Genomic DNA, 23388 nt, shown 5'->3' with positions numbered 1-23388 from the left:
GGGCTAGGGTTGGCTACCACTGCACTAGAAGATATCGCTCTGAACAGTGGCTTAGCTACATATGTGGCAGACCCCGCGGAGGCTTGGGGGAGCGGCGCCATCAGGGTCTGTGGTGGGCGCCACTGGCTGAAATGACAGGCAACCCAGGAAGCAGTCAGCACTGAGCTGGCCCTGCGCTGTACATATCTAATGAGAGGGGACCGAGTGCAGTACATATTGAATGAGTGGGTCCCTGCCCCATGCATATGTAATGCCCGCTCATTACATATGCATGGGACGGGGACCCGCTATACCATACATATGGGGGAGATGAAACGCGCAAAAAAAAACTTACCTGTTTGGGTGAGCAAATGGGCACGATAAAACATTCGACTCTACCCAAAAGAATAGTGGCATTAATAAAATGTGATAACATGGGAGAAGTTATCAATAACAAAGTGATCTGTGCGTGTTAGGTGTTCATAAAAATTTAAACTGTGGTTACAGCCAGCAGTTATCATAGCACTACACTTGCCAGCATGTCCGATGATCAGCCCCCCTGACAAAGCAGACATTTCAGCTCAGCTTCTCTGTGGTGCGCGTACCTTGCCGGCAGTATCTTAGAACAGGAAGTAACAGTTTTCAACTCAATTTCACAGCTTTTCAAGCGAGCCAGTTTATTGAGCAACAAACACAGTTACATTCAAATATGGTCTTAACTCCAACATGGTAAAACAATGCTCTCATTCATCCAGCTATTGGAATTTTTTGCAGAGGTTTTGAATTTTGCAACAAAAGTGAAAGCAGCAATAACTTTGCACCCACTTGATAGAAGTATAATAGGATGTTGTTTGTAGATTGGATTTCACTAGCACACAACATTCCTTTGGGAAAAAGCATCTTCGGAAAACACAAATATATAGAAAATAACACTTAATACTTTGTTCTGTGGAAAAATATATTGAATGACATCCCTAGTTAGTTTACTTTTATATATATATATATATGAAATACACATTACTTACCTTCATAGAAACAAATGTAATTGGCACTTATACAATTGAATTCGGTTTAATGCACTAGAGCAGCGGTTTCCAACCTGGGGGTACTCTGCAGACCAGTTTTTGGGTACTAAAAATATTGCTAATTGCAGAAGAAGTCTCCAGATGGGGGAATAAGGTGCAGATTTATTAAGCTTGGAGAAGAGATAAACTGGAGATAAAGCGGAGAAAAGGTAAAAGGAGACAAAGCACCAGCCAATCAACTCCCAACTCTCTTTTTCAAACACCGCTGATTGGCTGGTGCTTTATCTCCTTTTACCTTTTCTCCGCTTTATCTCCAGTTTATCTCTTCTCCAAGCTTAATAAATCTGCCCCCAAGTCTCCTATTTCCATGGAGACGAACCACGTGGCGTTACATCCGATTCTGTCTGCAACATCATCACCGTCTCCTCGTGCTTTTGCCTGACCAGCAATCCACTGCCAGCTACCTGTGCTGCCCTCAGACATCAGCGCTCCTTTGCCCTGCGCTGACACGGGTGGAGGAAGCAGCGGTATTAATCTTACAGGCGTTAGCGGGAACCCCAGAGAGAGTACACAGCCAGAGACCAGACACAAAGGGACCCGATTCCTGACCGCTCACTACTGCTCCGCTACTTCTTAATATAAGGACACGCATAAGGACATGCCAACTACTCACTTTACTCCACTCTTATCTTCTGTGGATATTTCAGGAGGGGGGTACTCATAAATGAAAAACCTAATCAAGGGCTTCGGGAGAATAAAAGGTTGGGAACCGCTGCATTAGAGCATCCTGTATGCAGTATATGTACATTAACAATTTCATTGGCTGACCTGGCAACCCAACCATTAGCACACAAAGGACAAAACTAATGTACATATACACTATCAAGGTTGTTGTTTTAACTATAAACAAAATGTATTATTATTATTATTATTATTATTATTATTATAATTTTATGTGAGGAATTGTCCAATGAATGAGCCCCTAGATGGCAGGATAGTGTAAGTCTTTTGTTAATCTAAGCAGCAGACTAAAACAGCCTAAAGAAGTAGTGCTTGTATCTATTACACAAATGAACAATACAGTATATAAAGGCACAAAGAAGAATCTTATGTTGAATGTATTACATTACAAATTACATACACCTGAGACTGATTTCTGCAATTGCCCGATCACCATATGGGGTAGTAAGAAAAATCCAAAATGTTGGATTTTCCTGATTTGCTGATCCCATCCAGAAAAATGATTGGGATCTGAAATCTGAGATTTCCTTACATGCAGAATTTCCCTATTGGATCGTTGATCACAAATGCCTATCCAATCAGCGGATCGGATTGCGGAATTGCAGTGCTGATGTATGGCCCGTATGTATAGCAACACTGGCTGTCTTTAATACTAAAATATTTCCATAACTATTGTGCTATTTTCTTCTGGATTTTTTTACATTCAAAATAATCTCATATAAAAGATTGGATTGTCCTCTACTTTTCAATTTAAAAAAAAAACTGTCGCTTTCAAATTAATAGTATTCAATCCTGGGCAAAATTTTTAGCAGACGAAACATCTGCAATTTTCAATGTTTTTTTTTTTTTTTGGATGAATTCAATTCACCCTGCATAAATCGGCAAAATTTACATGAATTCAAGAGCTTTTGACAAATTTGCGTCCGTTTTCGCCCATCCCGATTCACAAATAAAAAAGGTGAAATTGCATGGGCAAAAATATACTCAAAATCGGACCCGGGTGGAATACTGATAGGCAAATCTTTGCCGTTTTTTTCACCTGGTGAAAAACACCGGCAAGATTAAAGTCCCTGTGAATATTTTTATTTCATTTTTTGTAATTTTGCTAAAATGTGTTTAGCTCCACAGCAAACACAGCATCATGGAGTTACAATGGATGCTGTGCACAAAATGTAAACATTGTGTGGTCAAATGTTTTCGCTTGTAATTTCTATGACAATAGCAAGGCGGAGAACTAGCACTGATACAATAGAAGATAAACTTGGCTAGATACTGGACGAGTGTCTCCTTTATGAAATACAACTTTTGCATTCACTTGTGTAGAAATGTCTAGAATCCGGTTAATATTATTTCCAAGGTCATGTGCAAAGCAATTATTTTTGTCCTTCCTCACTTCCTGTGCCTTCTAGGAGCGCTGTTGGGGTGTATGACATATTTTAATCAGCTTCATAATTAGAGCAGGAATCCTTTCCTGAAGGCATTATAAATGCAAAAATGTCGGCAAAGCCTGTTCTCCAGAAACTACTGTATTGCAGTTATTGCCAAAGTGATGGCTGCCATGATGGAAAGTTGGCATGTATGTGCTATGTTCATAAATCCATTCTATGCCAAATCATCTATGGTAATATGTGCCACTATTTCCGGGAAATTGAAGATCTTTCGATTGAATATTGATGATGATGATGATGCAATTGGTCACATGATTTCAGGACAGGGTGATGCTGTTGAAACCTAAAAAAGCAGTTATCAATCCCAGAGAGTCTGACCACAGTGCCTTCTTCAGGTCTCCTGATAAGTGGGATATAGGACAATGTTCTGACTGTTAGTCACGTTTTCTTAGGTGTATATACATGATTCCGCTAATCATGCTGAGAGGAAAAGCTATCCAAGCGAGTATATAGCAGTGGCCAAAATAGCCTCCTTCTCCCTTGGTTTTATTAAACTCCTTCACGAATATTGTGTAGATCAGTGCCCCAGTGAAGACCGCCAGACCTGCACAAATAGGGAAAGTATTCAGTTATCCAGAAAATTCACACACAATGTTGTTATTAGCAGTAATAAAATGGATCATTGTTTGCATTATAAATATATGTGGGAGCTGAAATGGAATCTGACCATGGGCGTATCTATTTCGGTGGCACCTATAGACTATATTTGCCTTTCCTCTGAGCCCTGCAGAAATCACTAGGAAAATAGTGCTGATAAGATCTACACATGGGTAGTAGAGAGGTCACTGGAAAAATGTCGCTGTTAAGATCTGCATACAGTATGTGTAGTAGAGAGGACACTGGGAAAATGGTGGCTAAGATCTGCACATGTGCAGTAGAGAGGACACTGGGAAAACGGCACTGATAAGATCTGCACATGTGCAGTAGTGACCTCTCTACTTGACATGTGCAGTAGAGAGGATACTGGGAAAATGCAGTTGATGAGATCCGCATATGCGCAGTAGAGAGGTCACTGGGAAAATGGCGCTGATAAGATCTATACATGTGCAGTAGAGAGGTCACTGGGAAAATGGCGCTCACAAGATCTACACATGTGCAGTAGAGAGGTCACTGAGAATATTGTGCTGTTGAGATCTGCATTTGTGCAGCAGAGAGGACACTGGGAAAATGGCATTGATGAGCTCTGCATATGCGCACTAGAGAGGTCACTAGGAAAATGGCACTGGCACCACAGCCCATCAATGATGTGTGGTCAGGTGTGGCAGATGAGGCATTGGGGGAAATTTACTAAGGCAAACACACCTAAAAAATTTATATTTTCATAGTAAAATACAAATTTTTTAGATGTATTCGTATTTCTGGCATTTACTATACCAAAAATATGCATATTTGTATTCGTATTTATGGCACATTCATATTTGTATTTACAAATACGAATGTATACGCCATTGGAAAATACGGATAGGAATCACCATTCAAAAGAACGGTGATTCCTAATTTACTAAGCGGCCGTATTTTAATAATTATCAGCAAACTGCCAATAACTGCCATCCAAATAAGCCAGGAAAATAGACCTCAATTTCCTGGCGTATTTGGCTTTAGCCTGCATGGATCAGTCAGATCCGTGCAGCTTGCAGTGTAAAAAAAAATAGAAAAATAAATTTAAAAAACGGCGTGGGGTCCCTCCCCAAGGCCGTAACCAGCACCAGGCTCAAAGAGCCGAGTCTGGTCTTGTTCTAAAAAAATCAGTAAACCAACCAGATACACAAAGATCCACAACCCAGGGGTACCGGTGGACAGCACCAGACTTCAGCCTGGCCAGGTAAGTCCTGGAGGGGGGGACCCCTTTATTGGGGGGGGTCCCTACTTCCTCAGAACCCCTGGCCAGGCTGACTAGTCGGTAGGGTTAATGCTTTGGCCGGGGGGATTTGTATAAAAAGTCTCCACCCGGCTGTGGCATTACCCTGCTGGCTGGTTGGGCCTGGGGCTGGTTCCTAAAATACGGGGGACCCCTATTAATTTTGTCCCCCGTATTTTGGGGACCAGCCCTGGAGCCTGGGGCTGGTTTTAAAAATTCAGCGAAGCCCTATCTGGTTGGTTTCCTGATTTTTTAGAACCAGACCCGGCTCAAAGAGCCTGGTGCTGGTTACGGCCATGGGAGACCCCACGCTGGTTTTTGTATTTATTTATTTTTCTTTTTTTTTACACACTGCAGCCTGTACGGATCGGACTGATCCGTGCAGACTGCCTATACTAATACAAATGGATATGACATCGGGGTTTACAAAGTAGTCGTATTTGACTGCTTTGTAAATTACCCTCCGGAACATGAATTTGCATACACGCTTAAACAGCCGTATGCATTTGTATTCATTCGTATTAAGAATACGAATACGAAAAATCGTATTTGTATTCTTAGTAAATTTCCCCCATAGTCTCTCAGAGTATACTCAGCATACTCCAGGGTTTTGACTATAAAAATGATACGGATATTATAAATATTTATATTATAAGAATTTTTATAGTCAATATTCTGAAGTATACTGAAGTAGGACAGGTGAGGCCCTGCCTACGTTGTCTGCACATCTCTGCAGTATATACAGAAGCACCTGTGTATAATGCCCAAGCCACTAGTCACGAGTCAATACCTCCCCCACCATTTACCCCACTGCATATCACTGCTATATAGGAAGAATGTATATCCACACCCCCTCTGGTGACCATGCCCCCTAGAACCCAGGCCCACCATAGTTCTCAGCGGCATTGGATATGATATGCTATTACTTTCTAACTTCCAGGCATGTGATACAGTGTGTGACCAAATAATACCGAGCAGCAAGGTTGTAACTGCCACTTTTCATTATTGGGTGGTACTTAGGGCCCCATAACAATCTTTTGCTATGGGGCCTACAAATATCTAATTATGCCACTGCTGAGTAGCCCTAATTCATAGTGTCAAAGTTATATTTCTATAAATACATTGATAAACAAAAAAGCAAAGGTTTGCCATTGGCAGATAGGTTATACTTGGCCAGCTCAGCAGCCGCCATTACTTACTCGCCAGAATCTGAAAGATGCCAGTTGCATAAAACAATCCTCCGCGTTCCATGGTGTAGAGCTGGCACATGAACAGCATGAAGGACAAGCTGGAGAACAGGACTGAGAGCACCATGAGAGCTTGCACAGCGTGGAACCATTCTGAGGAGGATAAGACAGGAATTACATTCACTCCCTGCAGTGAGGAGATCTCATGTCGCATGTTATCCTGCTTTCATCACAGTATAGGCAGAGCGCATCGCAGTACACACTATTAGGTTGTCTGATAGTGATATACACCATCCTTCCTATTTGTTTCTAAAGCTCTCACTCAGAGCCAGACCAACCAATCAGCTCCTATCTGTCACAGACTGTCCATGTCACACAGCCTGTGACATGGAAGCTAGGAGCTGATTGGCTGGTGGTTCATCACTCCCTTTTTATCACTGTTTTAAGCTTAGTACACCTGGCAAACAGTATATTATCTGAGCCACCTATAACTGGCAGGCATTTGGTTAAATATTATATATACAGTAACCAATAATATAAAGTCATATATAAATTAGGCTGGTCATGAAAGAGCATAAACCTTGCAGATCCTAAGTGTTTAAATGAAACAAACGCATAAAATGTAAAATCATTTTTTACTGAGAGCACAAAAGATGAAAACTAAAGAACAAGATAATAGTGAGTATTTTGCAGGCACTAAAAGTTTCATTTATTTCAATATTAATATTTTTTTATGTCTCTGTAACAGAATGAACCTCATCACCAGAGGCTTTAACTGAAGACCTAGTGAGGCCATAAAGGGAATCAGCGCTTTAATAGGTATAATTCTAAGGGACATGATTCCTCGTCGTGCAGCAACCACTATACAATGGCTGTAGTCTGCATTGCTTGGTTGTTATGTTGTGTAAGAAGGCGGCCGCTCTACATGCACACGCTGTATCTGTGATGACTTACCACTAGTAGACACTGTGGAGCACACCCAGCTCTCCGAGCTGTTGTTATAAATGCAGTCATGCCACAGGTTCAATGTCCCATCTTCTGGTAGCACCCACCATGACTGGAATATAATACAGATGGAAGTTACATCGCACATTGTTTTCCACTGTTGTATTTAATAAAGTTACACATTTCAACTAGACAGACAGCTATAAATGAAGCACAGTTAGTTTCAAAGTATGGTATAATCTAGTACTGCAGTCATGTGACTGGTATGTTGGATGGGCTCATGATACATACATCCATTACATAATAACATTATGGAGATGCAAATAATGGGGCCCTGGGTCCAGAGGGCCCCATACCCAACAACCTGCATCCATTTTTTCAATACTTACCTCTGGACTTCTGCAGCAATGACTCTGAGCACTAGGTAGTAAGTAGATCTTCAGGAAAATGGCGCAGCTGTAATTTTGACAGCTTTTTGCACATGGGAAGTAGATGAAATCACTGTGAACATTGCCGCTGCATCATTTTCCCAGAGATCCGTGCACCACCTAGTACAAAGAGTCGCTGCCACTGCTGCTTTCTGCTTCAGGGGAGACTGCACACTGGCCTCTTCCTCTCTTAATAAGCCCCTGATGATGACCCTAGTCCAACACACCCGCTTCATATTTATAATGTACACTACAATTGGGGTCAGTTATGGCTCCACTTGAATCCAACTTTGTGACTTTCTTGTTAACCGTCTCATAACACTGTCTGCTAGTCTTTGGCATTATAGGGCTCTGTAGAGTTTGACACATTTGCGCCCTGAACATAGGAAGAAAGTGCATGATACAATCGGACGCATCTCAGCCGATTGTAGATATAGCCTGACTTTTGGCTGCTGTATAGTTCCATTTCATGGAAGCAAGGAGGTGTGGTATATTATGTTGACAATGTTTAGGTCGAATCCAAAAGGTCAACATGCACAAGGTCAACACTAGAACAAACAAAATGTCGACACAGGAAAGGTAAACACATGAAAAGGTATACATGAGTTTTTTTTACTTTTTGGGTGTCAATGTTGACACCTGAGCACGTGGGCCTCCATTTAGTCCATTGCTTACCATGACAGCTGTATATGCTATCCAGTAGGACCTCTAGCATCTATCTATCTGTCCACTAGGTCCTTTCACATCTGTCTCCTGCAAAGCGGTGGCCATTTTTGGAGGGACATTTTCAGCAGATTCCATATGGACATCCAGTCCCACCACAGCACCAGCTCCCCAAAACCACTGCTTGGGCTGAAGTGCCATTGTCACGCCACTACTTTCCAGCTATCTGCAGCATCCTTAGGACACTCTGTGTAATTATGTACTTCCTGGTGCCAGCTACCCTAACTTTGTGATGTCATAATGGCACAAGGCGCAATATCCCCCTGATCCAGCATGACGTGCAGATATGGCTATATTTATATTGTATTAAATAGGAAATGTGAAGATATTAGCATCTTAATGTTATATGAATGACTTGATATTCTCTATGAAAAATATTAAAGCCCTAATTTATCAAATATTGTGCTGGTAAGGTCACCTAATGCAATATCACTAGCTAATCAACCCAACGAGTAGGAATCTCTGTTTCAAACAATATTTTTTAGAAGGCTTTGTTTCGTTTAATTAACGACATTGACAAGGTCTGTGTCCTTACGTTATATGACATCAGGAGTTGATAAAATATTATAGTGATGATACGTAATGGGATCATGTCTACATAAAGCATCATTATTTTGCTTACATTGTCAAGGGTGGCAACAAAGAGGATAATCAATATGACGATGTGCAGGGCAGTTACACCAAAGAGAAGAAGACTCATTTTCAGGTCTCCTATGGATAAACTAAAAAAAAGAAACAAAAAAACTGTTAGAATCTGTTAAGACATTTTTTTTATTAACATTATAAAGCGGAACCTTACATAAGAGAGTAGACCAGTGGTTCCCAACTTTCTTGAATTACGGAGCCCTAGAGTATCAGCATTTTTTAAAGGTTCTCCTAGTCCAAAAGATTCTAGTTGATAAATACAAAAAACATATTCAATTAAGTAAATTGTGGTTACCTGTCACCCTTAGCTTCAGTTATGTGGTGGCAGACATGGTTGTGGAACTAATTGTCCACATATATTAAGATTATCAGCCACAAGCCTATTACTTTGAATTGAAAAAAAAATAGTTTTTGAACTGGACCACCAACCAGACACACCCCTACAAGTGTCCAGTAGCACCCCATGGTGCCTACGGTAGTCACACAGTTTGGGAACCACTGGTGTAGACATTTGAATTATACAAAGTTGGCTCTACTTTATTGTCTGTGTCTCATCATTCTCTTGGTCCTAAAATCCCAGACAAAATGGGAAATATAGTATTTATTGCAATGGTATAAAACCACCTATCCCATTCATACGTCTATCCCATATGCCTGTCCCACATCTTTTTATTAATGATTCTGCTTTTTTGCAGACTATCACCCTAAAACTGGCATGTACTTATTTGTGCAATTAAGATAACTGAAATGTCTAATTGACTAATTGATCATTATGAGGTGTCCAAGGGGTCCTGAACCAAGTCCCGATATTTTTATCATAAAGTAATGATTACAATAGCTAAATATCTTTCGGCCAATTGAATAGCAAAATTGCTGCGGTCAGCCATAAGGAAAAAAAATTACTGTGGACAATTGCCATACTGGGTGATATTTACTAACAAAAATTTGAGGGAAAAAAATCGTATTTTCATACGAAAATTCGATTTTTTGGGCGTATACGTATTTTTGCCATTTACTATGCCAAAAATACGAATTTTCGTATTCGTATTGATGGGACATTCGTACTTGTATTTACAAATACCAGTGAATACACCATCGATAGAATACGACAGAAATACGACAGAAATCACCAATCCAAAGAATCGTGGTTCCTGATTTTCAATACAGCCGCTAATTAGCGTAAAACTCCCGTGAATGGCGGGCCAAATACGGCAGGAAAATACACTTTATTTTCCTGTCGTATTTGGCTTTAGCCTGCACGGATCAGTCAGATCCGTGCAGGCTTCAGTGTAAAAAAATAGAAAAAGAAATAAATACATTTAAAAAAACAGCGCGGGGTCCCCCCCACGGCCGTTACCAGCACCAGGTTGAAAGAGCCAGGGCCGGTAATAAAAAATCAGGGAACCCGGCAAATAGGGGTTCCCCGATTTTTTAAAACCAGCCCCAGGTTCCAGGTCCGGGGCTGGATCCCAAAATACGGGGGACAAAATGACTAGTGGTCCCCCGTATTATAAGAACCAGCCCCAGGCCAAACCAGCCAGCAGGGTAATGTCACAGCAGGGGGACACTTATTAGAAAACGTCCTGCGGCCAAAACATTAACCCTACTGACCAGTCAACCTGGCCAGGGGCCCTGGGGGAGTGGGGACCCCCCCAATAAAGGGGTCCCCCCGCTCCAGGACTTACCTGACCAGGCTGAAGCCTGGTGCTGTCCCCGGTGACCCTGTGCGGTGGTCACCGGGCTGATTGAGTGTAAAATTGAATATAAACTATTGTTTAATACAGTGGAACTATGACCCCAGCAAGCCTCCCCCGCAATGTGGGACTTGGAGAACCACAAGTCCCAGCCTGCGGGGCATTAAAGGGCCCCGTTTTTCTTATGAGACCGTGTCCCCTCGTGGGGCTCGCTGCGCTCGCCACGCTTCGGGCACGGTGGCTCGCTGCGCTCGCCACACTATATAAAATCAACTCCATGCGTAGTTGGATAGTAGGGGTATGAAAAAATGGGGTGCATTTAACATGGGAGCCCAGATAATACATAAGTACCAATTCTTCTTACATGTCTCCTGTGGTGAAGATCTGGTCCTCTTTTTTCCTGAAGTAGTCCAGGTCTTCGCAAAATAACAACACGCGAGTGTCCCGGTGATCAGCTGTCACGGACTGAGGAGAGGCGCAGAGATGTTTCATCTTCCACGCCTCTCCTCTGAATGATTCTATTGGCCACCTAGTGGCCAATCAGGAGCCGAGAAAGTCAGCTCCTGATTGGCCGCTAGGCGCCAATAGAATCATTCGTATTCATTTGTATTAAGTATACAAATACAATTTTTTTGTATTCGTATTCTTAGTAAATTTCCCCCTCTCATTCCAGATTAAACAACACACATACTTTATATTGACCACCCTATACAGTAACATATCCCTTATAGACCAGTGCGGTACTTATGTATTATCTGGGCTCCCATGTTAAATGCACCCGATTTTTTCATACCCCTACTATCCAACTACGCATGGAGTTGATTTTATATAGTGTGGCGAGCCACCGTGCCCGAAGCGTGGCGAGCACAGCGAGCCCCGCGAGGGGACGCGGTCTCATAAGAAAAACGGGAGCCCAGATATTACATAAGTAGTACCGTATAATAAATACATTTTTAGGTCCTGTGTGGTGGCATATGTCTAGCTTCATGATTCCACCACACAGCTGTATAAAGCCAATCAATTGGCTTCAATTTTCTACAGGAAATTCTACCAAGTTTGCTACCTGTAGTGAAGGCATACACTGAAGTGCCAAAGGTCGTGGGCAGTGGCGTCGAATGGGGGGGGGGGGGGGGGGGGGCAGGGAGCCGGGAAGTGGGGAGATAGATGACAGGTTGCTTCCAAAGCAGCACAGCCTCTCTATGCATGCAGAAAGTAATCAACATTGTCCATAAATCAACGATAATTTTGAATAGTCGATGGACTTCCCTATAATTTGGTATAATACAATCTTGTAGCACTATAATGTTACATATTGTAGTGAGAACTGGGGAAACTACAATGCGACAATGGCCCTCATTCTGGTTGGCTCGCAAAGAAGCGCTAGTAATGTCAACTGTTAGCAATATAATATGACATACTGTAATGTCTGCCCTGGTGCTATACTTAACATTTAATCTATAGCTCATTGACAATACAAGTATTTGGAGAATGTGACAGATGTTCCCTGCAATGTGGTTGTAATTCTGCAGGCTCAAGTGAAGTGGTTTCTAATGCACATGTCGTTCAAACTCACAGACAAGTAGAGGTGAGTGTGGGCATTTCTGGTGCTTGGAATGCGCCGTCAAGACCACAAATAGTGAACGTAATGTACAAAAATGCTGAAAAATCATTATAACTGACATTTCCAGATCAAAACAACGTATTCCTCTTTGCCACGTGAGTGTTTCCAGAACAGGACATACAGTATATGCAGCTTGAGTTTCCTGTACTTTACATCAGCTCTGAAGGTGCCCATACACTGTGCGAGGGTGCTGTGTTATGCCCGCTCCCGCAGGCATCCCATCGCACAGAACATAAAGTCTGTGCAGCCCGTGCTTTTTCAACTAGGTCCCAATTGCATCGCTCGCAAATCGCATGCGATGCAATCTAGTTCAAAACGTGCAGCAATCTTGTACCATGTATGGGCACCTTGAGCCCTAGAGACACCTATACAGTACCTCACAATTATCACTTTCTCACAGATATGAAAAACCAACAAGGACTGTGGTAGCAATGGGAAATGACACTGGATTATAACCACAAAGTCTCATCAAACCAAGGGTAATGAGTTCCACCACCTCTCCAGTACCGCTTTAGCTCCTGGACCCTTGTATGCAGCAGACAACCTTACTATTACTATTTATCGGGATGGGCCCTTTTCAGAGCCACTGTCATGGCGGGAGAACGTAATAAATTGGGCAAAAAAATAATTTCATATGCAGTAATAAGAAATTACATTTTATGTTAACATTAAGCAAGACATAAGAAATAGGCCCCGAGAAGGATCAGCTCTGCAAAAATCTTATAGGCATAATTGTGGCGAACCATACTGTACAGTATCTCATTATTGGCATATCCAAGAGTATATCTTTAAACCTCAGGACCGTCTTAGTAACTAACACAGAACCGACATTTATGTAAGGGATAAAACTGGCTCCACAGGGCTCATGTCCTTGTTGTCACATAAAAGGTTAAAGTCATATAATGAAGCTTTTGGGGGGAGTCGTTTCATGTCTTTGGCACCACATGAACTAATACGATGAGGGTGAAGCGGTGACTGACCTTACTACACTGTTGTCTCACATTTCCCCTCCTGACCACCGCCCCTCTCCTCCAAGCATCCATGGGGTTACCAGTTGCTGATGCTATAAGCAGTGTTTTTTCACTCAGGAATGTGGACAGGGTCATCTGAGTATCCAGAGAAACACAGAAGAATTCTGCCCAACAGTCTGTTTACAGCCACCCAACAGTAAATGAGTTTATTTTCAGTAGCACTAATTTAAAGCTTGAAATCTCTGCTGAACAATTTGACATGAACATGTAGAGAGATGGAGAAAATGATGTTATTTTCTGACTTCCTGTGACTTACACAAAAATGTCCTTGTGTTTTCACTTAAATGAGAAGCAGATGTTAGTCATCCGACCACATTAGGCTTCCCCGCCCGCCATGTGCTCGTTACACTCATCTCACTGGAAATTTAATCGGCAGCATATTTTGTTATCATGTGTTTTAGTTTTCAGTTAACATTTCTTTTTCCCACTATACTGTAGTACTTTGTTCTCTCTCTTTAAGTTGTCCTACATGTAAACTGTAGCGTGACTTGTAATACTTGGAACACGTTATTATAGTACTGAGGGCGAGATGTACTGAGCCTGAAAAGTGATAAAATAGAGAGTGATAAACCATCAACCAATCAGCTCTTACCTGTCATTTTTCAAACCCAGCCTGTGATATGGCAGGTAGGAGCTGATTGGCTTGTGGTTTATCACTCTCCTTTTTATCACTTTTCAAGCTTAGTACATCTGGCCCAAAGGCTGGACATTAATGTGTATTTGTGTCATTTTCACTCATCGGTGGTGGCTGCAGACTTGGGGCTGTAGCACACTTTAATATTCAAATAGAGGAGGAACACCCACTGCCAGTGAGACAGTTTGGAACGGCAGTGGGTGTGGCTTCCCTAATTGAATTCTGAACCATGCACCAATGCATTATGGTAGTGAGTGCGTATATTCATGCCCGTGAACAGCCACGGGCACAAGAATTGTGGCAACTGGCCCACGATTGCGAACAACAGCGGCTCAGATAACTGGGGTATGCAGAGTCTTAATGTAAGTCTGTCCACTATCTGTGCGCCATACTTGCATGCTGTCTCAGAATGTCTGTGGGCCCTGCCCCCGACAGTGCAATGCCTGAAATACCGGCACTGCATGGTGCGGGGGGTGAGGAGGTGCAAAAATGGAAAATGTTGCAACCACTATAGACATGCCCCCAATAGGAAAGGATGTCCATGGCTCCGCCCCGGACCGCCCCCTTTTTCCCTCCCAGTGATGGCCCTGCTCCCCTGCTTCACTGAGCTGGCTGACCTCTCCACTCTCAGCCCAAAAGTCGGCAACAATGCCACTTTTGGGGTTAAACCTGTGATTTTTCTGTCAAAAAGATTGAATAGATTTAATGTAAATTCTACCGCGAATATCGAAAAGTGTTGAGAGAGTATTCAATCCCAGATTCCAACTGTCGGTACGGCCTGACAGTTGGGACCCTGGCCCGTTTTAAGCCCGCTTGATTCAATGTCCCACCTAACGATCAGGGGCTTGTCTGCAAAAAACGGCCATGGATTGTCGCGATGCATTTGTTGGCAAATTGGGCCTGACTGCTTTTAAAGTCGGGTCAGTTCTGATGAGCTCCCTCCTCAATGCTGTATGAAGGACAGCATTGATTAGGTGCCCGCCACTATTTCCACTGACAGAAATATCGGCGGGGATTGGATATCCCCCTATATGTTACTGACTGTTGGGAACATTGGCACAGTTTGAATACCCCCCTACACACACACACACACACACACACACACACACACACACACACACACCCCATAGTATTAAAGTGGCATTGTTAGTAAATATGGACGTATGTTTTCCACATATTCTGTGGTTAGTAAATGACCATCATGTATTGGTTGGGAGAGGTGTATAGCTATTTCCCATGCATTGGAATCACCATTAGGTGCTGTTGCCAAGAAATCACCAAGCTCTGAATGTCAGAAGACAGCATGTATGGCATGAGTATGGGTTATTGGGCCAACCAAATTAAGGTAGACATACATTGGGTGTAGGTCGACATGCCTTAGGTTGACACAGAATAAAGGTCGACATGCCTAATATGGACATAGTCAAAGGTGGACATTGGGTCGACATTGGGAAGGCTGACAGTCAACAGGTCAACATGGGTTTTTCAGGGTTTTTTGTCCCGCATGTCGAAAAAGTCGACATGGACACTGTATCGGTGCACCGTGTCCCCTCGCATGACTCGCTGCACTCGCCATGTTTTGGGCTATTATACTATACTATTATATTCTCCCTCCACACCCGGCATGAAATATCTTTGACTTTCGACCTTCCCAATGTCGACCTAATGCTTTGTTTGTGTCGACCTTCAGTGGTCGACCCAATGTATTTCGACCTTGATGGTGTCGACCTGGTGAGGTGACTGTATCCCGTATGGCATTACTGGCTGCATCCAGAATCCAGTTTCTGTCAGTATTGCTCAGAGTATCCCAGTCCTGTGCATTGGATGGTGTGTGTGCTATTCTGCTGAGAGATTCCACAATCCTGCATATTCCGTTGGTATATTGGGAACGCTCAAAGGTAGCATTCATCCAGATTTCTGTGCTGTAATTGGTTAGAGAGACGGCTAGTGGTACTGTTGTGTAACCACTCAGACAATGATTTCAGGTCTTACACCGCTATAACAAATGTTTGTCGCCCATCCTAAATGCATAGTATGTTTAATTAACTAACTTCATTTTTAATCATTAAAATGGCAACGTTTTATTTGCCATGTTGGCTAGAATTATAGCCCGATGTACTAAATATACAGCAGGTGAATATTCTAGTGTCGTTTAAAAAAAAAAAAAGACACATATGCTCATTATTTTTATCCATATAGACACAAGGAAATGGTATTTAATGAAGATTTTATGTCAATGGTATTTAATCTATATATTTTTAAGGAACCACATTTGCTATGTGCCCTATTCCTGGTATTGATATTGATATACCGTATACATTTCTTAAAACTAAATCTGATCCAATGATCAGCGTTATAGACAGCACAGTATCTATTTTTCTCATGCAAACTATTAATGTCCATGGCGTTAATATAACATTGACAATATGGAAGTGACAAATCAGGGCGTTCAGGGAGTTGTGACAATATTCAATCACTTCCTTTTTTTCACAGTTTTTTAATTAGGAAGTCTAGTGATTCCACATAAAAATAGGCTCATCGTCATGACAACATGATGATGACCGTCTGTCTAGATGACCACACCGTCGGCCATAAATCATCAGTATTAAAAAAAAAAATGTTGTTATATTTTTCTCTAATTTATGCAAGTTTTCTGTAAATTAGGGAGATATTGGGGCTGATAGGTTAGGAGTTGCACACACCCATTTGGCCCTGTACACACCTCCTCCCCTTATCAGCTAGAGCCAGCCCTAGGCATAGACAAACTAAGCAAATGCCTAGAGGGTATTTGGTACGCCAAGGAGCATACATTCCAAGCCTAGGGATGGCTCATCTTGGCATCAGGCAGCGGCGGGACTGGTATGGGTGTAATGTGTTTAAGGTAAAAGGGGTACTGCCCATACTTGCCTACTTTTTCATTCTCCTCTCTGGGAGAAGCCCGAAGAGGAGACCAGACTGCAGCATGTCAGGGGGCGGGACAAGGTGGACGTCACCAAGTAAAATGATACGAAATGACACAATTTGCGTCATTTTAGCCCTGCCCCTCACTACAGACCGCGAAAATCGCTATGTAGCGCAGCAGGGAAGGGGGGCTGAGGGGGACAGCGTGGCTGATGCGGGAGACTTGGGAATGGCCGGGAGGGGGACCTGAATTCCGAGAGCCTCCCGGCCATTCCGGGAGGGTAGACAAGCCTTGTACTATTTTGTGGTGTAACATGAATAAGGGATTCTACATGTTATGTAATGTGAATAAGTTGCACTACTGTGTGACATAAAATTTGGAGTCTTGCTTGCACAGTGCACCAAAATGTCTAGTTTCTGCTCCGTGGATGAGGATTGCTATGAGCTAGGGGTGATGGGTGTTGCTGGCTGCTGCTGTGATCTGTGCTGCTGGGTAATGAGTACTGTGCTCAGGAAAGGGTTCTGGGTCAGAGGCGGACTTGCTGCTGGTGCTAGGGGGGCACCAGCCAAAAATCATACCTAGGGCATTCAGGGGATGGCTTTGGTATAAGATGGCCAAAGGGGATGGCTTAGGGATGGCTTTGGTATAAGACCTTTAACAATCTCACCCTAAAACCCATGTGGCTCTTAATCTGGTCCTGTATACTGTATAACACCATGGGTGGTATCCAATTGCCCAAGATCAACGATTGTGCTTAGTTGGCCCCCAGGGACTATCCTATTAGCCCTGTAAAGGCCCCCATACACTAGTAAGATTTATCTGACCTGTAAATTGCATCTGATTTCCCTTAAACTTCCCTGGCAGCTTCGCAGGAGGTCTACATACAATTAGACACTTGATGTGCCATTTTTTACATCCAATTTGAGTCAGATAAATCACATGTGATTTATCCTATAGATTGTAAGCTTGCAGCAGGGCCCTCTAACCTCCAAGTCTGTCTGTTGTTACCCAGTTTGTTTTATCACTGTCTACTATTGTAAAGTGCAACGGAATCTGCTGCGCTATATAAGACGCTGTAACGGAATCTGCTGCGCTATATAAGACGCTGTAACAGAATCTGCTGCGCTATATAAGACGCTATACCGGAATCTGCTACGCTATATAAGACGCTGCAACGGAATCTACTGCGCTATATAAGACACTGTAACGGAATCTGCTGCGCTATATAAGACGCTGTAACGGAATCCGCTGCGCTATATAAGACGCTGTAACGGAATCTGCTGCTCTATATAAGACACTGTAACGGAATCTGCTGCACTATATAAGACGCTGTAACGGAATCTGCTGCACTATATAAGACACTGTAACGGAATCTGCTGCGCTATATAAGACACTGTAACGGAATCTGCTGCGCTATATAAGACACTGTAACGGAATCTGCTGCGCTATATAAGACACTGTAACGGAATCTGCTGCGCTATATAAGACGCTGTAACGGAATCTGCTGCGCTATATAAGAAACTGTAACGGAATCTGCTGCGCTATATAAGACGCTGTAACGGAATCTGCTGCGCTATATAAGACACTGTAACGGAATCTGCTGCGCTATATAAGACACTGTAACGGAATCTGCTGCGCTATATAAGACACTGTAACGGAATCTGCTGCGCTATATATGACACTGTAATGGAATCTGCTACGCTATATAAGACGCTGCAACGGAATCTACTGCGCTATATAAGACATTGCATATATGAACTGACCGCTAGCCTTTGCAAATAAAACTGCTAGCTGTATGCACACACCATTAAATTTATTGGACAGATGTGCCAATTGACGACTAAAAAAATCAGCGATATAGCAGAGTGAGACAACCAAAGTGCTGCTCACATGCAAAACTGCTAGCCTCTGAACATGTGTTAAATGAAAAATAAACAAACAGAAAGCCGCATTTCATATGATACGGAGTGCAACTATCCTTTCATATGTACGATCCATGCGTCACCTTACATGAACAGCTAAAATCCATTGCATAAATAAAATTGCTAGTGGTGTGCACACACCATCCAATTCATCCAAACGCTGAATGTACAATTAAAAAAATCAGCGATAGAGCGGCTGGAGCGGAGGATGCGGCAGTGACAGGTGCACAGCGGAGGGAGCGGCGCCGGTAAGGCTGAGTGACAGGTGCACAGCGGAGGGAGCGGCGCCGGTAAGGCTGAGTGACAGGTGCACAGCGGAGGGAGCGGCGCCGGTAAGGCTGGGTGACAGGTGCACAGAGGAGGGAGCGGCGCCGGTAAGGCTGGGTGATCAGTAATTTCACTGACAGCCTTAGGCTTACAGGACTCTGCGGCGGCTTCCGGCTTCCGGTAATGTTCGCGTACTGCGGGGGGCGGGAGCACGGTCCAAAACATAAAGATATATCGGATCTGATACATCATGGGTGCAAAAGCACCCACGATGTGCCCATGATGGGTCAGATGCCGATATATCTTATGTTCGGCAGGTCCGACCACCTGATCAGATCCGATGCGCACGGGACCGCGCATCAGATCAGATCAGATGTCAAACACATGCTATATTGGCCGATTTCACCCGATTTATCGGCCCAAAGTGCCGACATCGGATGAAATCGGCCGAAAATCGCATAGTGTATGGGGGCCTTAAAACTGTCGCTCTCACCTACTTATCAGGGATTTTGCTGAGCAGGCGGTTCCCCCACAATATGATTAGCAATAAACATTGATAGAGAAGGCAGAATGAAGTAAAGGAATAGTGTAATTGGAGACCTAAGCAAACCTATTTCTCATCCCTTACTTCGAAAGACATTTGCTGTGCTTAATTATGTGTGTTGTGTCCTGGAGGGTGCTTTGCAGTTGTATATCATGCTGCAAACTGCACCATCACACCCTTACACGCAAAGGTGCAGGGTTGGATGCATTTAAATATAAATAAAGCAGGTGCACAATGCATCTGTTTTTGATGAGTCGAACACATCTCTTCAACAATTGCATAAGCGCCAGGTTTACTCCATACTTGCCTACTCCCTGGAACGTCCAGGAGACTCACAAATCTCTAATACATGTCCCAGGTGCCTATAAAGTTAGACAATTCTCTGGAACCCCTAGCTGTCGACCAATGTGGCACACTTCCTGAGTGAAGTGGTTGGTCCAGGTGGGTTGATGACCTGATTTGTGCTGAATCGTATCATTATCATTTTACTGGTAAATATTGCATTGTATAGCAAAGGGAAGGGCCATGATATGATCTGGTTGTCATGACAACCGCAGATCCCACCCAGAAAGTGGGTAAGAATAGTACCCACACCAGGATTTGTGGTTTGACAGTGTTAGTAGTAGATGCAAAAGTCACAGTTGACAAATTACAGTTAAACACTGTAGCAAATAAATATACTATTTAAATTCAACTATACACAAACACCTTTTATTTTCCCCTTTAGAATCTAATAGGAATATTTGTAACTTTCACTTTCCAAATATGAAGATCAATTAAGAAATGAGAATAGAAGACCATGACTTCATATAATAAAGTGGTCATGCTAATGATTCCTATCAAAGACAGTGGTCCAGACTCAATCAGCCTATCAGAAGCAGCTGCTGATCCTCATCATCTCTATCAGCATCCACATAAGATACACCTCCTTACAGGCTATAGGGTCCTAACCTCCTGCATCCTGCAGTAGGCTCCCATTTCAGTCATAAATCTCCTGCTGCCCTGCATTGACCTCCTAATCATTGGATTCTGCCAAGGGTGCCACTAAGGAGTTTTTACAAGGACAATGCTTTGCTGAAATCACTTTAATTTGCTTTAGCTTTTCAGTTTAATAGTCTCTTCTGGGGACCCCTGACAGGAGAGAGCCAGCCAAACAGTGATCATACAGAGGGAAATTTGCTAAGATGTGTATTTTACTTCACATGTGATCTTGCAATGGGCAACCAATCAGTCTACTTATTTATTTAGCACCCTCTAGAAGACAGTAGACAGTATCTGATTGGTTGCCCATAGCAACATCACATGTGAAGTAGAATACACATCTTAATAAAATTTCCCCACAATGTTTTTCTTATATGTGCTGGTGTGCACTGACCCATAGCATGTTGCTGCAGCTGTAAGGATAAGAATGTTTGCTTGCAATCTTTCTGTAGTTAAACACATTTGTGTAATTACAGTAACTGGTGTCCATATTGATTTGGCTAATGCTATGATGGTATAGAACAGCACATCCAATAAATATAGGCAGTGCCTACAAATTGCACATAATCCAGATTTCATAGTAAAAGAACTTTTAACACACTGAAAAGTGAAAAAATATTGATATACTTAGGGATGAAGTCACAGAAGGTCAAATTGCATTAAAAATGTATTGCATAGGAATCACATTACTCATGTATACTGTGCTGAGTGAAAAGAAAATAAATATTGAAGCACATTTATAATAGCTAACAAGAATCCTCATATTGCAGACAGCAATGTTAGTATCAATGCTTGCATAACTTCCCAAAATATATCGTTACTAATGTTATATAGAAATATATCACAACAACAAGCATACAAGAATAGACCCATATGTGGCGCTAGACACACCCTTTAAACAGAAAGTGACACGCCCCCCGGGGACATCCTACTGCATGGGTCTTCAACCTGCGGCCCTCCAGATGTTGTGAAATTTCAAATCCCAGCATGCCTTGCCACAGTTTTGCTATAAGGGAGTGTTAAAACTGTGGCAAGGCATGCTGGGATTTGTAGTTTCACAACATCTTTGTAGTTTCACAACATCTGGAGGGCCACAGTTTGAAGACCCAGGTCCTACTGTAATCTCCTTGATTCAAAGTAAGGAAGTATGCTACAGGTACATAAAAGTCTGAATCTGGGTCTACGTGCTTCTTCATGAAAACACCTTTACTCCACTCAGTCTATTGCCTACACCCAATAGGCCAGACATCAGGGGCCTATCCTTGCTCCTTACGGCTGTACCTAATTTTACGCAATGTATTGACATCTGACAGCAATCTGCTAGCGAGAGTTAGCATACCAGCCCAGGCACACGCCATATGTATCCACATAAAGTAATCCTCTAGGATCTGGCTACATATCCAGGGCTGTGTGGAACAGAATCTTAAATAAAAATAATACTGAAGCTCTTTGATGTCCAGCTGTGAAACACATGCACTGTAGGTACATTGAGCAAGCGTCAGTGCTGAATCATTCCCTGGCTCCTAATATTCTACATGTTAATAAAAATCATTTCCTTCCACCACGGTCACCAGCATTAAATGGTAACTGTTAATGTGGCTTACATTCACTTCTAATTATATCTTACATAACATCCTGCAGATAAGTCATCTCTGAGCATCATTCTAAGCTGATCAACATACCTGCATGACCAATGCCTGCACTTCTTTTCTTGGTATAAATGCATAAATCTAATGGCCAGCAGAATACATTAACCAGCGTACCATCTTCTATTTCAACCCACGTGATAATTCACTTACAAGCCTGGCATCCATGCCACCCCTCCCTCCTAACTTCAGGCCCCCTCTTCCCAAACCATTTCCCTCATCTGTCATTTATTTTTGCAGTAAAAAAAATATATGTTTTTGATAGAAATGAAAGGTATATTTTTTAATGTGCAATTTTTTTTAATTCTTACATTAATGTTCCGCTAGTTTGAAACCATAACAAAAATTTTGAGACTTTATCCAGAGTTCTACAGAACAGTAAAAACAAAATATCTTACCGTTACGCTGTGTGCAGTAGTAAGTCGTCTTTGTAAACCCGAAAGCTTTACTTTTGTAGCCTCTCTCTGTAGCCCTCTCTGTTCACATAGAAGTGATGCCTGCAGTCAGAGTTTACACTAAGTTGTTTGCAGTAAGGGCACTCCTCCCTTCTTGAAAAGTTGATGGAGACTGTACCTCCCACCCCACACCCATCTAAACCACACGTTAAAAAAGAACTTTTCTAGGCATATTAATCACATCTCCCCCACCAGCACCACTACCCTTCCCCTTTCTAAAACTGGGCAGCTGTCCAGCGTTCACATTCTGCAACTGTCTGCAGACAGATGTTTTCAGTTAAGTTAGGATTGTAAGCAGTTAGAATGGCAAAGAGGTAAGCTGAGCCGTTCACAAAGCTTGGATCCGTATCTTAAGTTATATAAAAGAACTGCTGTAAAATTGTTGCATAAGCATATACTCTTGTATTTTGATAGGGGGGCATACAACTGTGGTGTATGCAAGTTGGCAGGACTGAAGCAACAAGTTTTGATTACTTTTCACCTAAAGGATAGGAGGGGTTCGGTTTGGGAAGTCCCAACGTGTTTTGTATGTGTTTTTTGGTTTATGTTTTGTGGCATATTTTCAATTTTTACAAATTGGTTTCCTGAATGTTAGTATAAATAAACATACAATCAGTACAAACAGTATAAAGGTCAGGCATGTAATACTATACACACACCAAATTACAACCTGGTGTGACCTAAAGAACTCGGACAATCATACAGAAATTTA

The 23388-nt window shown here is 42.5% G+C and overlaps 1 protein-coding gene across 1 annotated transcript; it reads right to left on the bottom strand.

Moving 5' to 3' along the window:
• Positions 1-1359: 1359 nt before the first annotated feature.
• EMP3 (epithelial membrane protein 3 (MAM blood group)) lies at positions 1360-22832 on the bottom strand. The gene is made up of 5 exons (XM_083162608.1): positions 22620-22832; positions 8957-9056; positions 7193-7295; positions 6251-6391; positions 1360-3737 (listed from the first exon to the last, which is right to left on the bottom strand). The coding sequence occupies exons 2-5, from the start codon at positions 9032-9034 to the stop codon at positions 3568-3570; spliced, it is 492 nt and encodes a 163-aa protein (XP_083018734.1). The 5' UTR covers positions 9035-9056; positions 22620-22832; the 3' UTR covers positions 1360-3567.
• Positions 22833-23388: the final 556 nt, after the last annotated feature.

This window comes from Crinia signifera, chromosome 19 (assembly GCF_055691185.1).
Source record: "Crinia signifera chromosome 19, ASM5569118v1, whole genome shotgun sequence".
In the NCBI taxonomy this organism is placed as follows: Eukaryota; Metazoa; Chordata; class Amphibia; order Anura; family Myobatrachidae; genus Crinia; species Crinia signifera.
The sequence above is the reverse complement of the archived record's forward strand: the minus strand, read 5'-3'. Positions and strand labels throughout refer to the sequence as shown.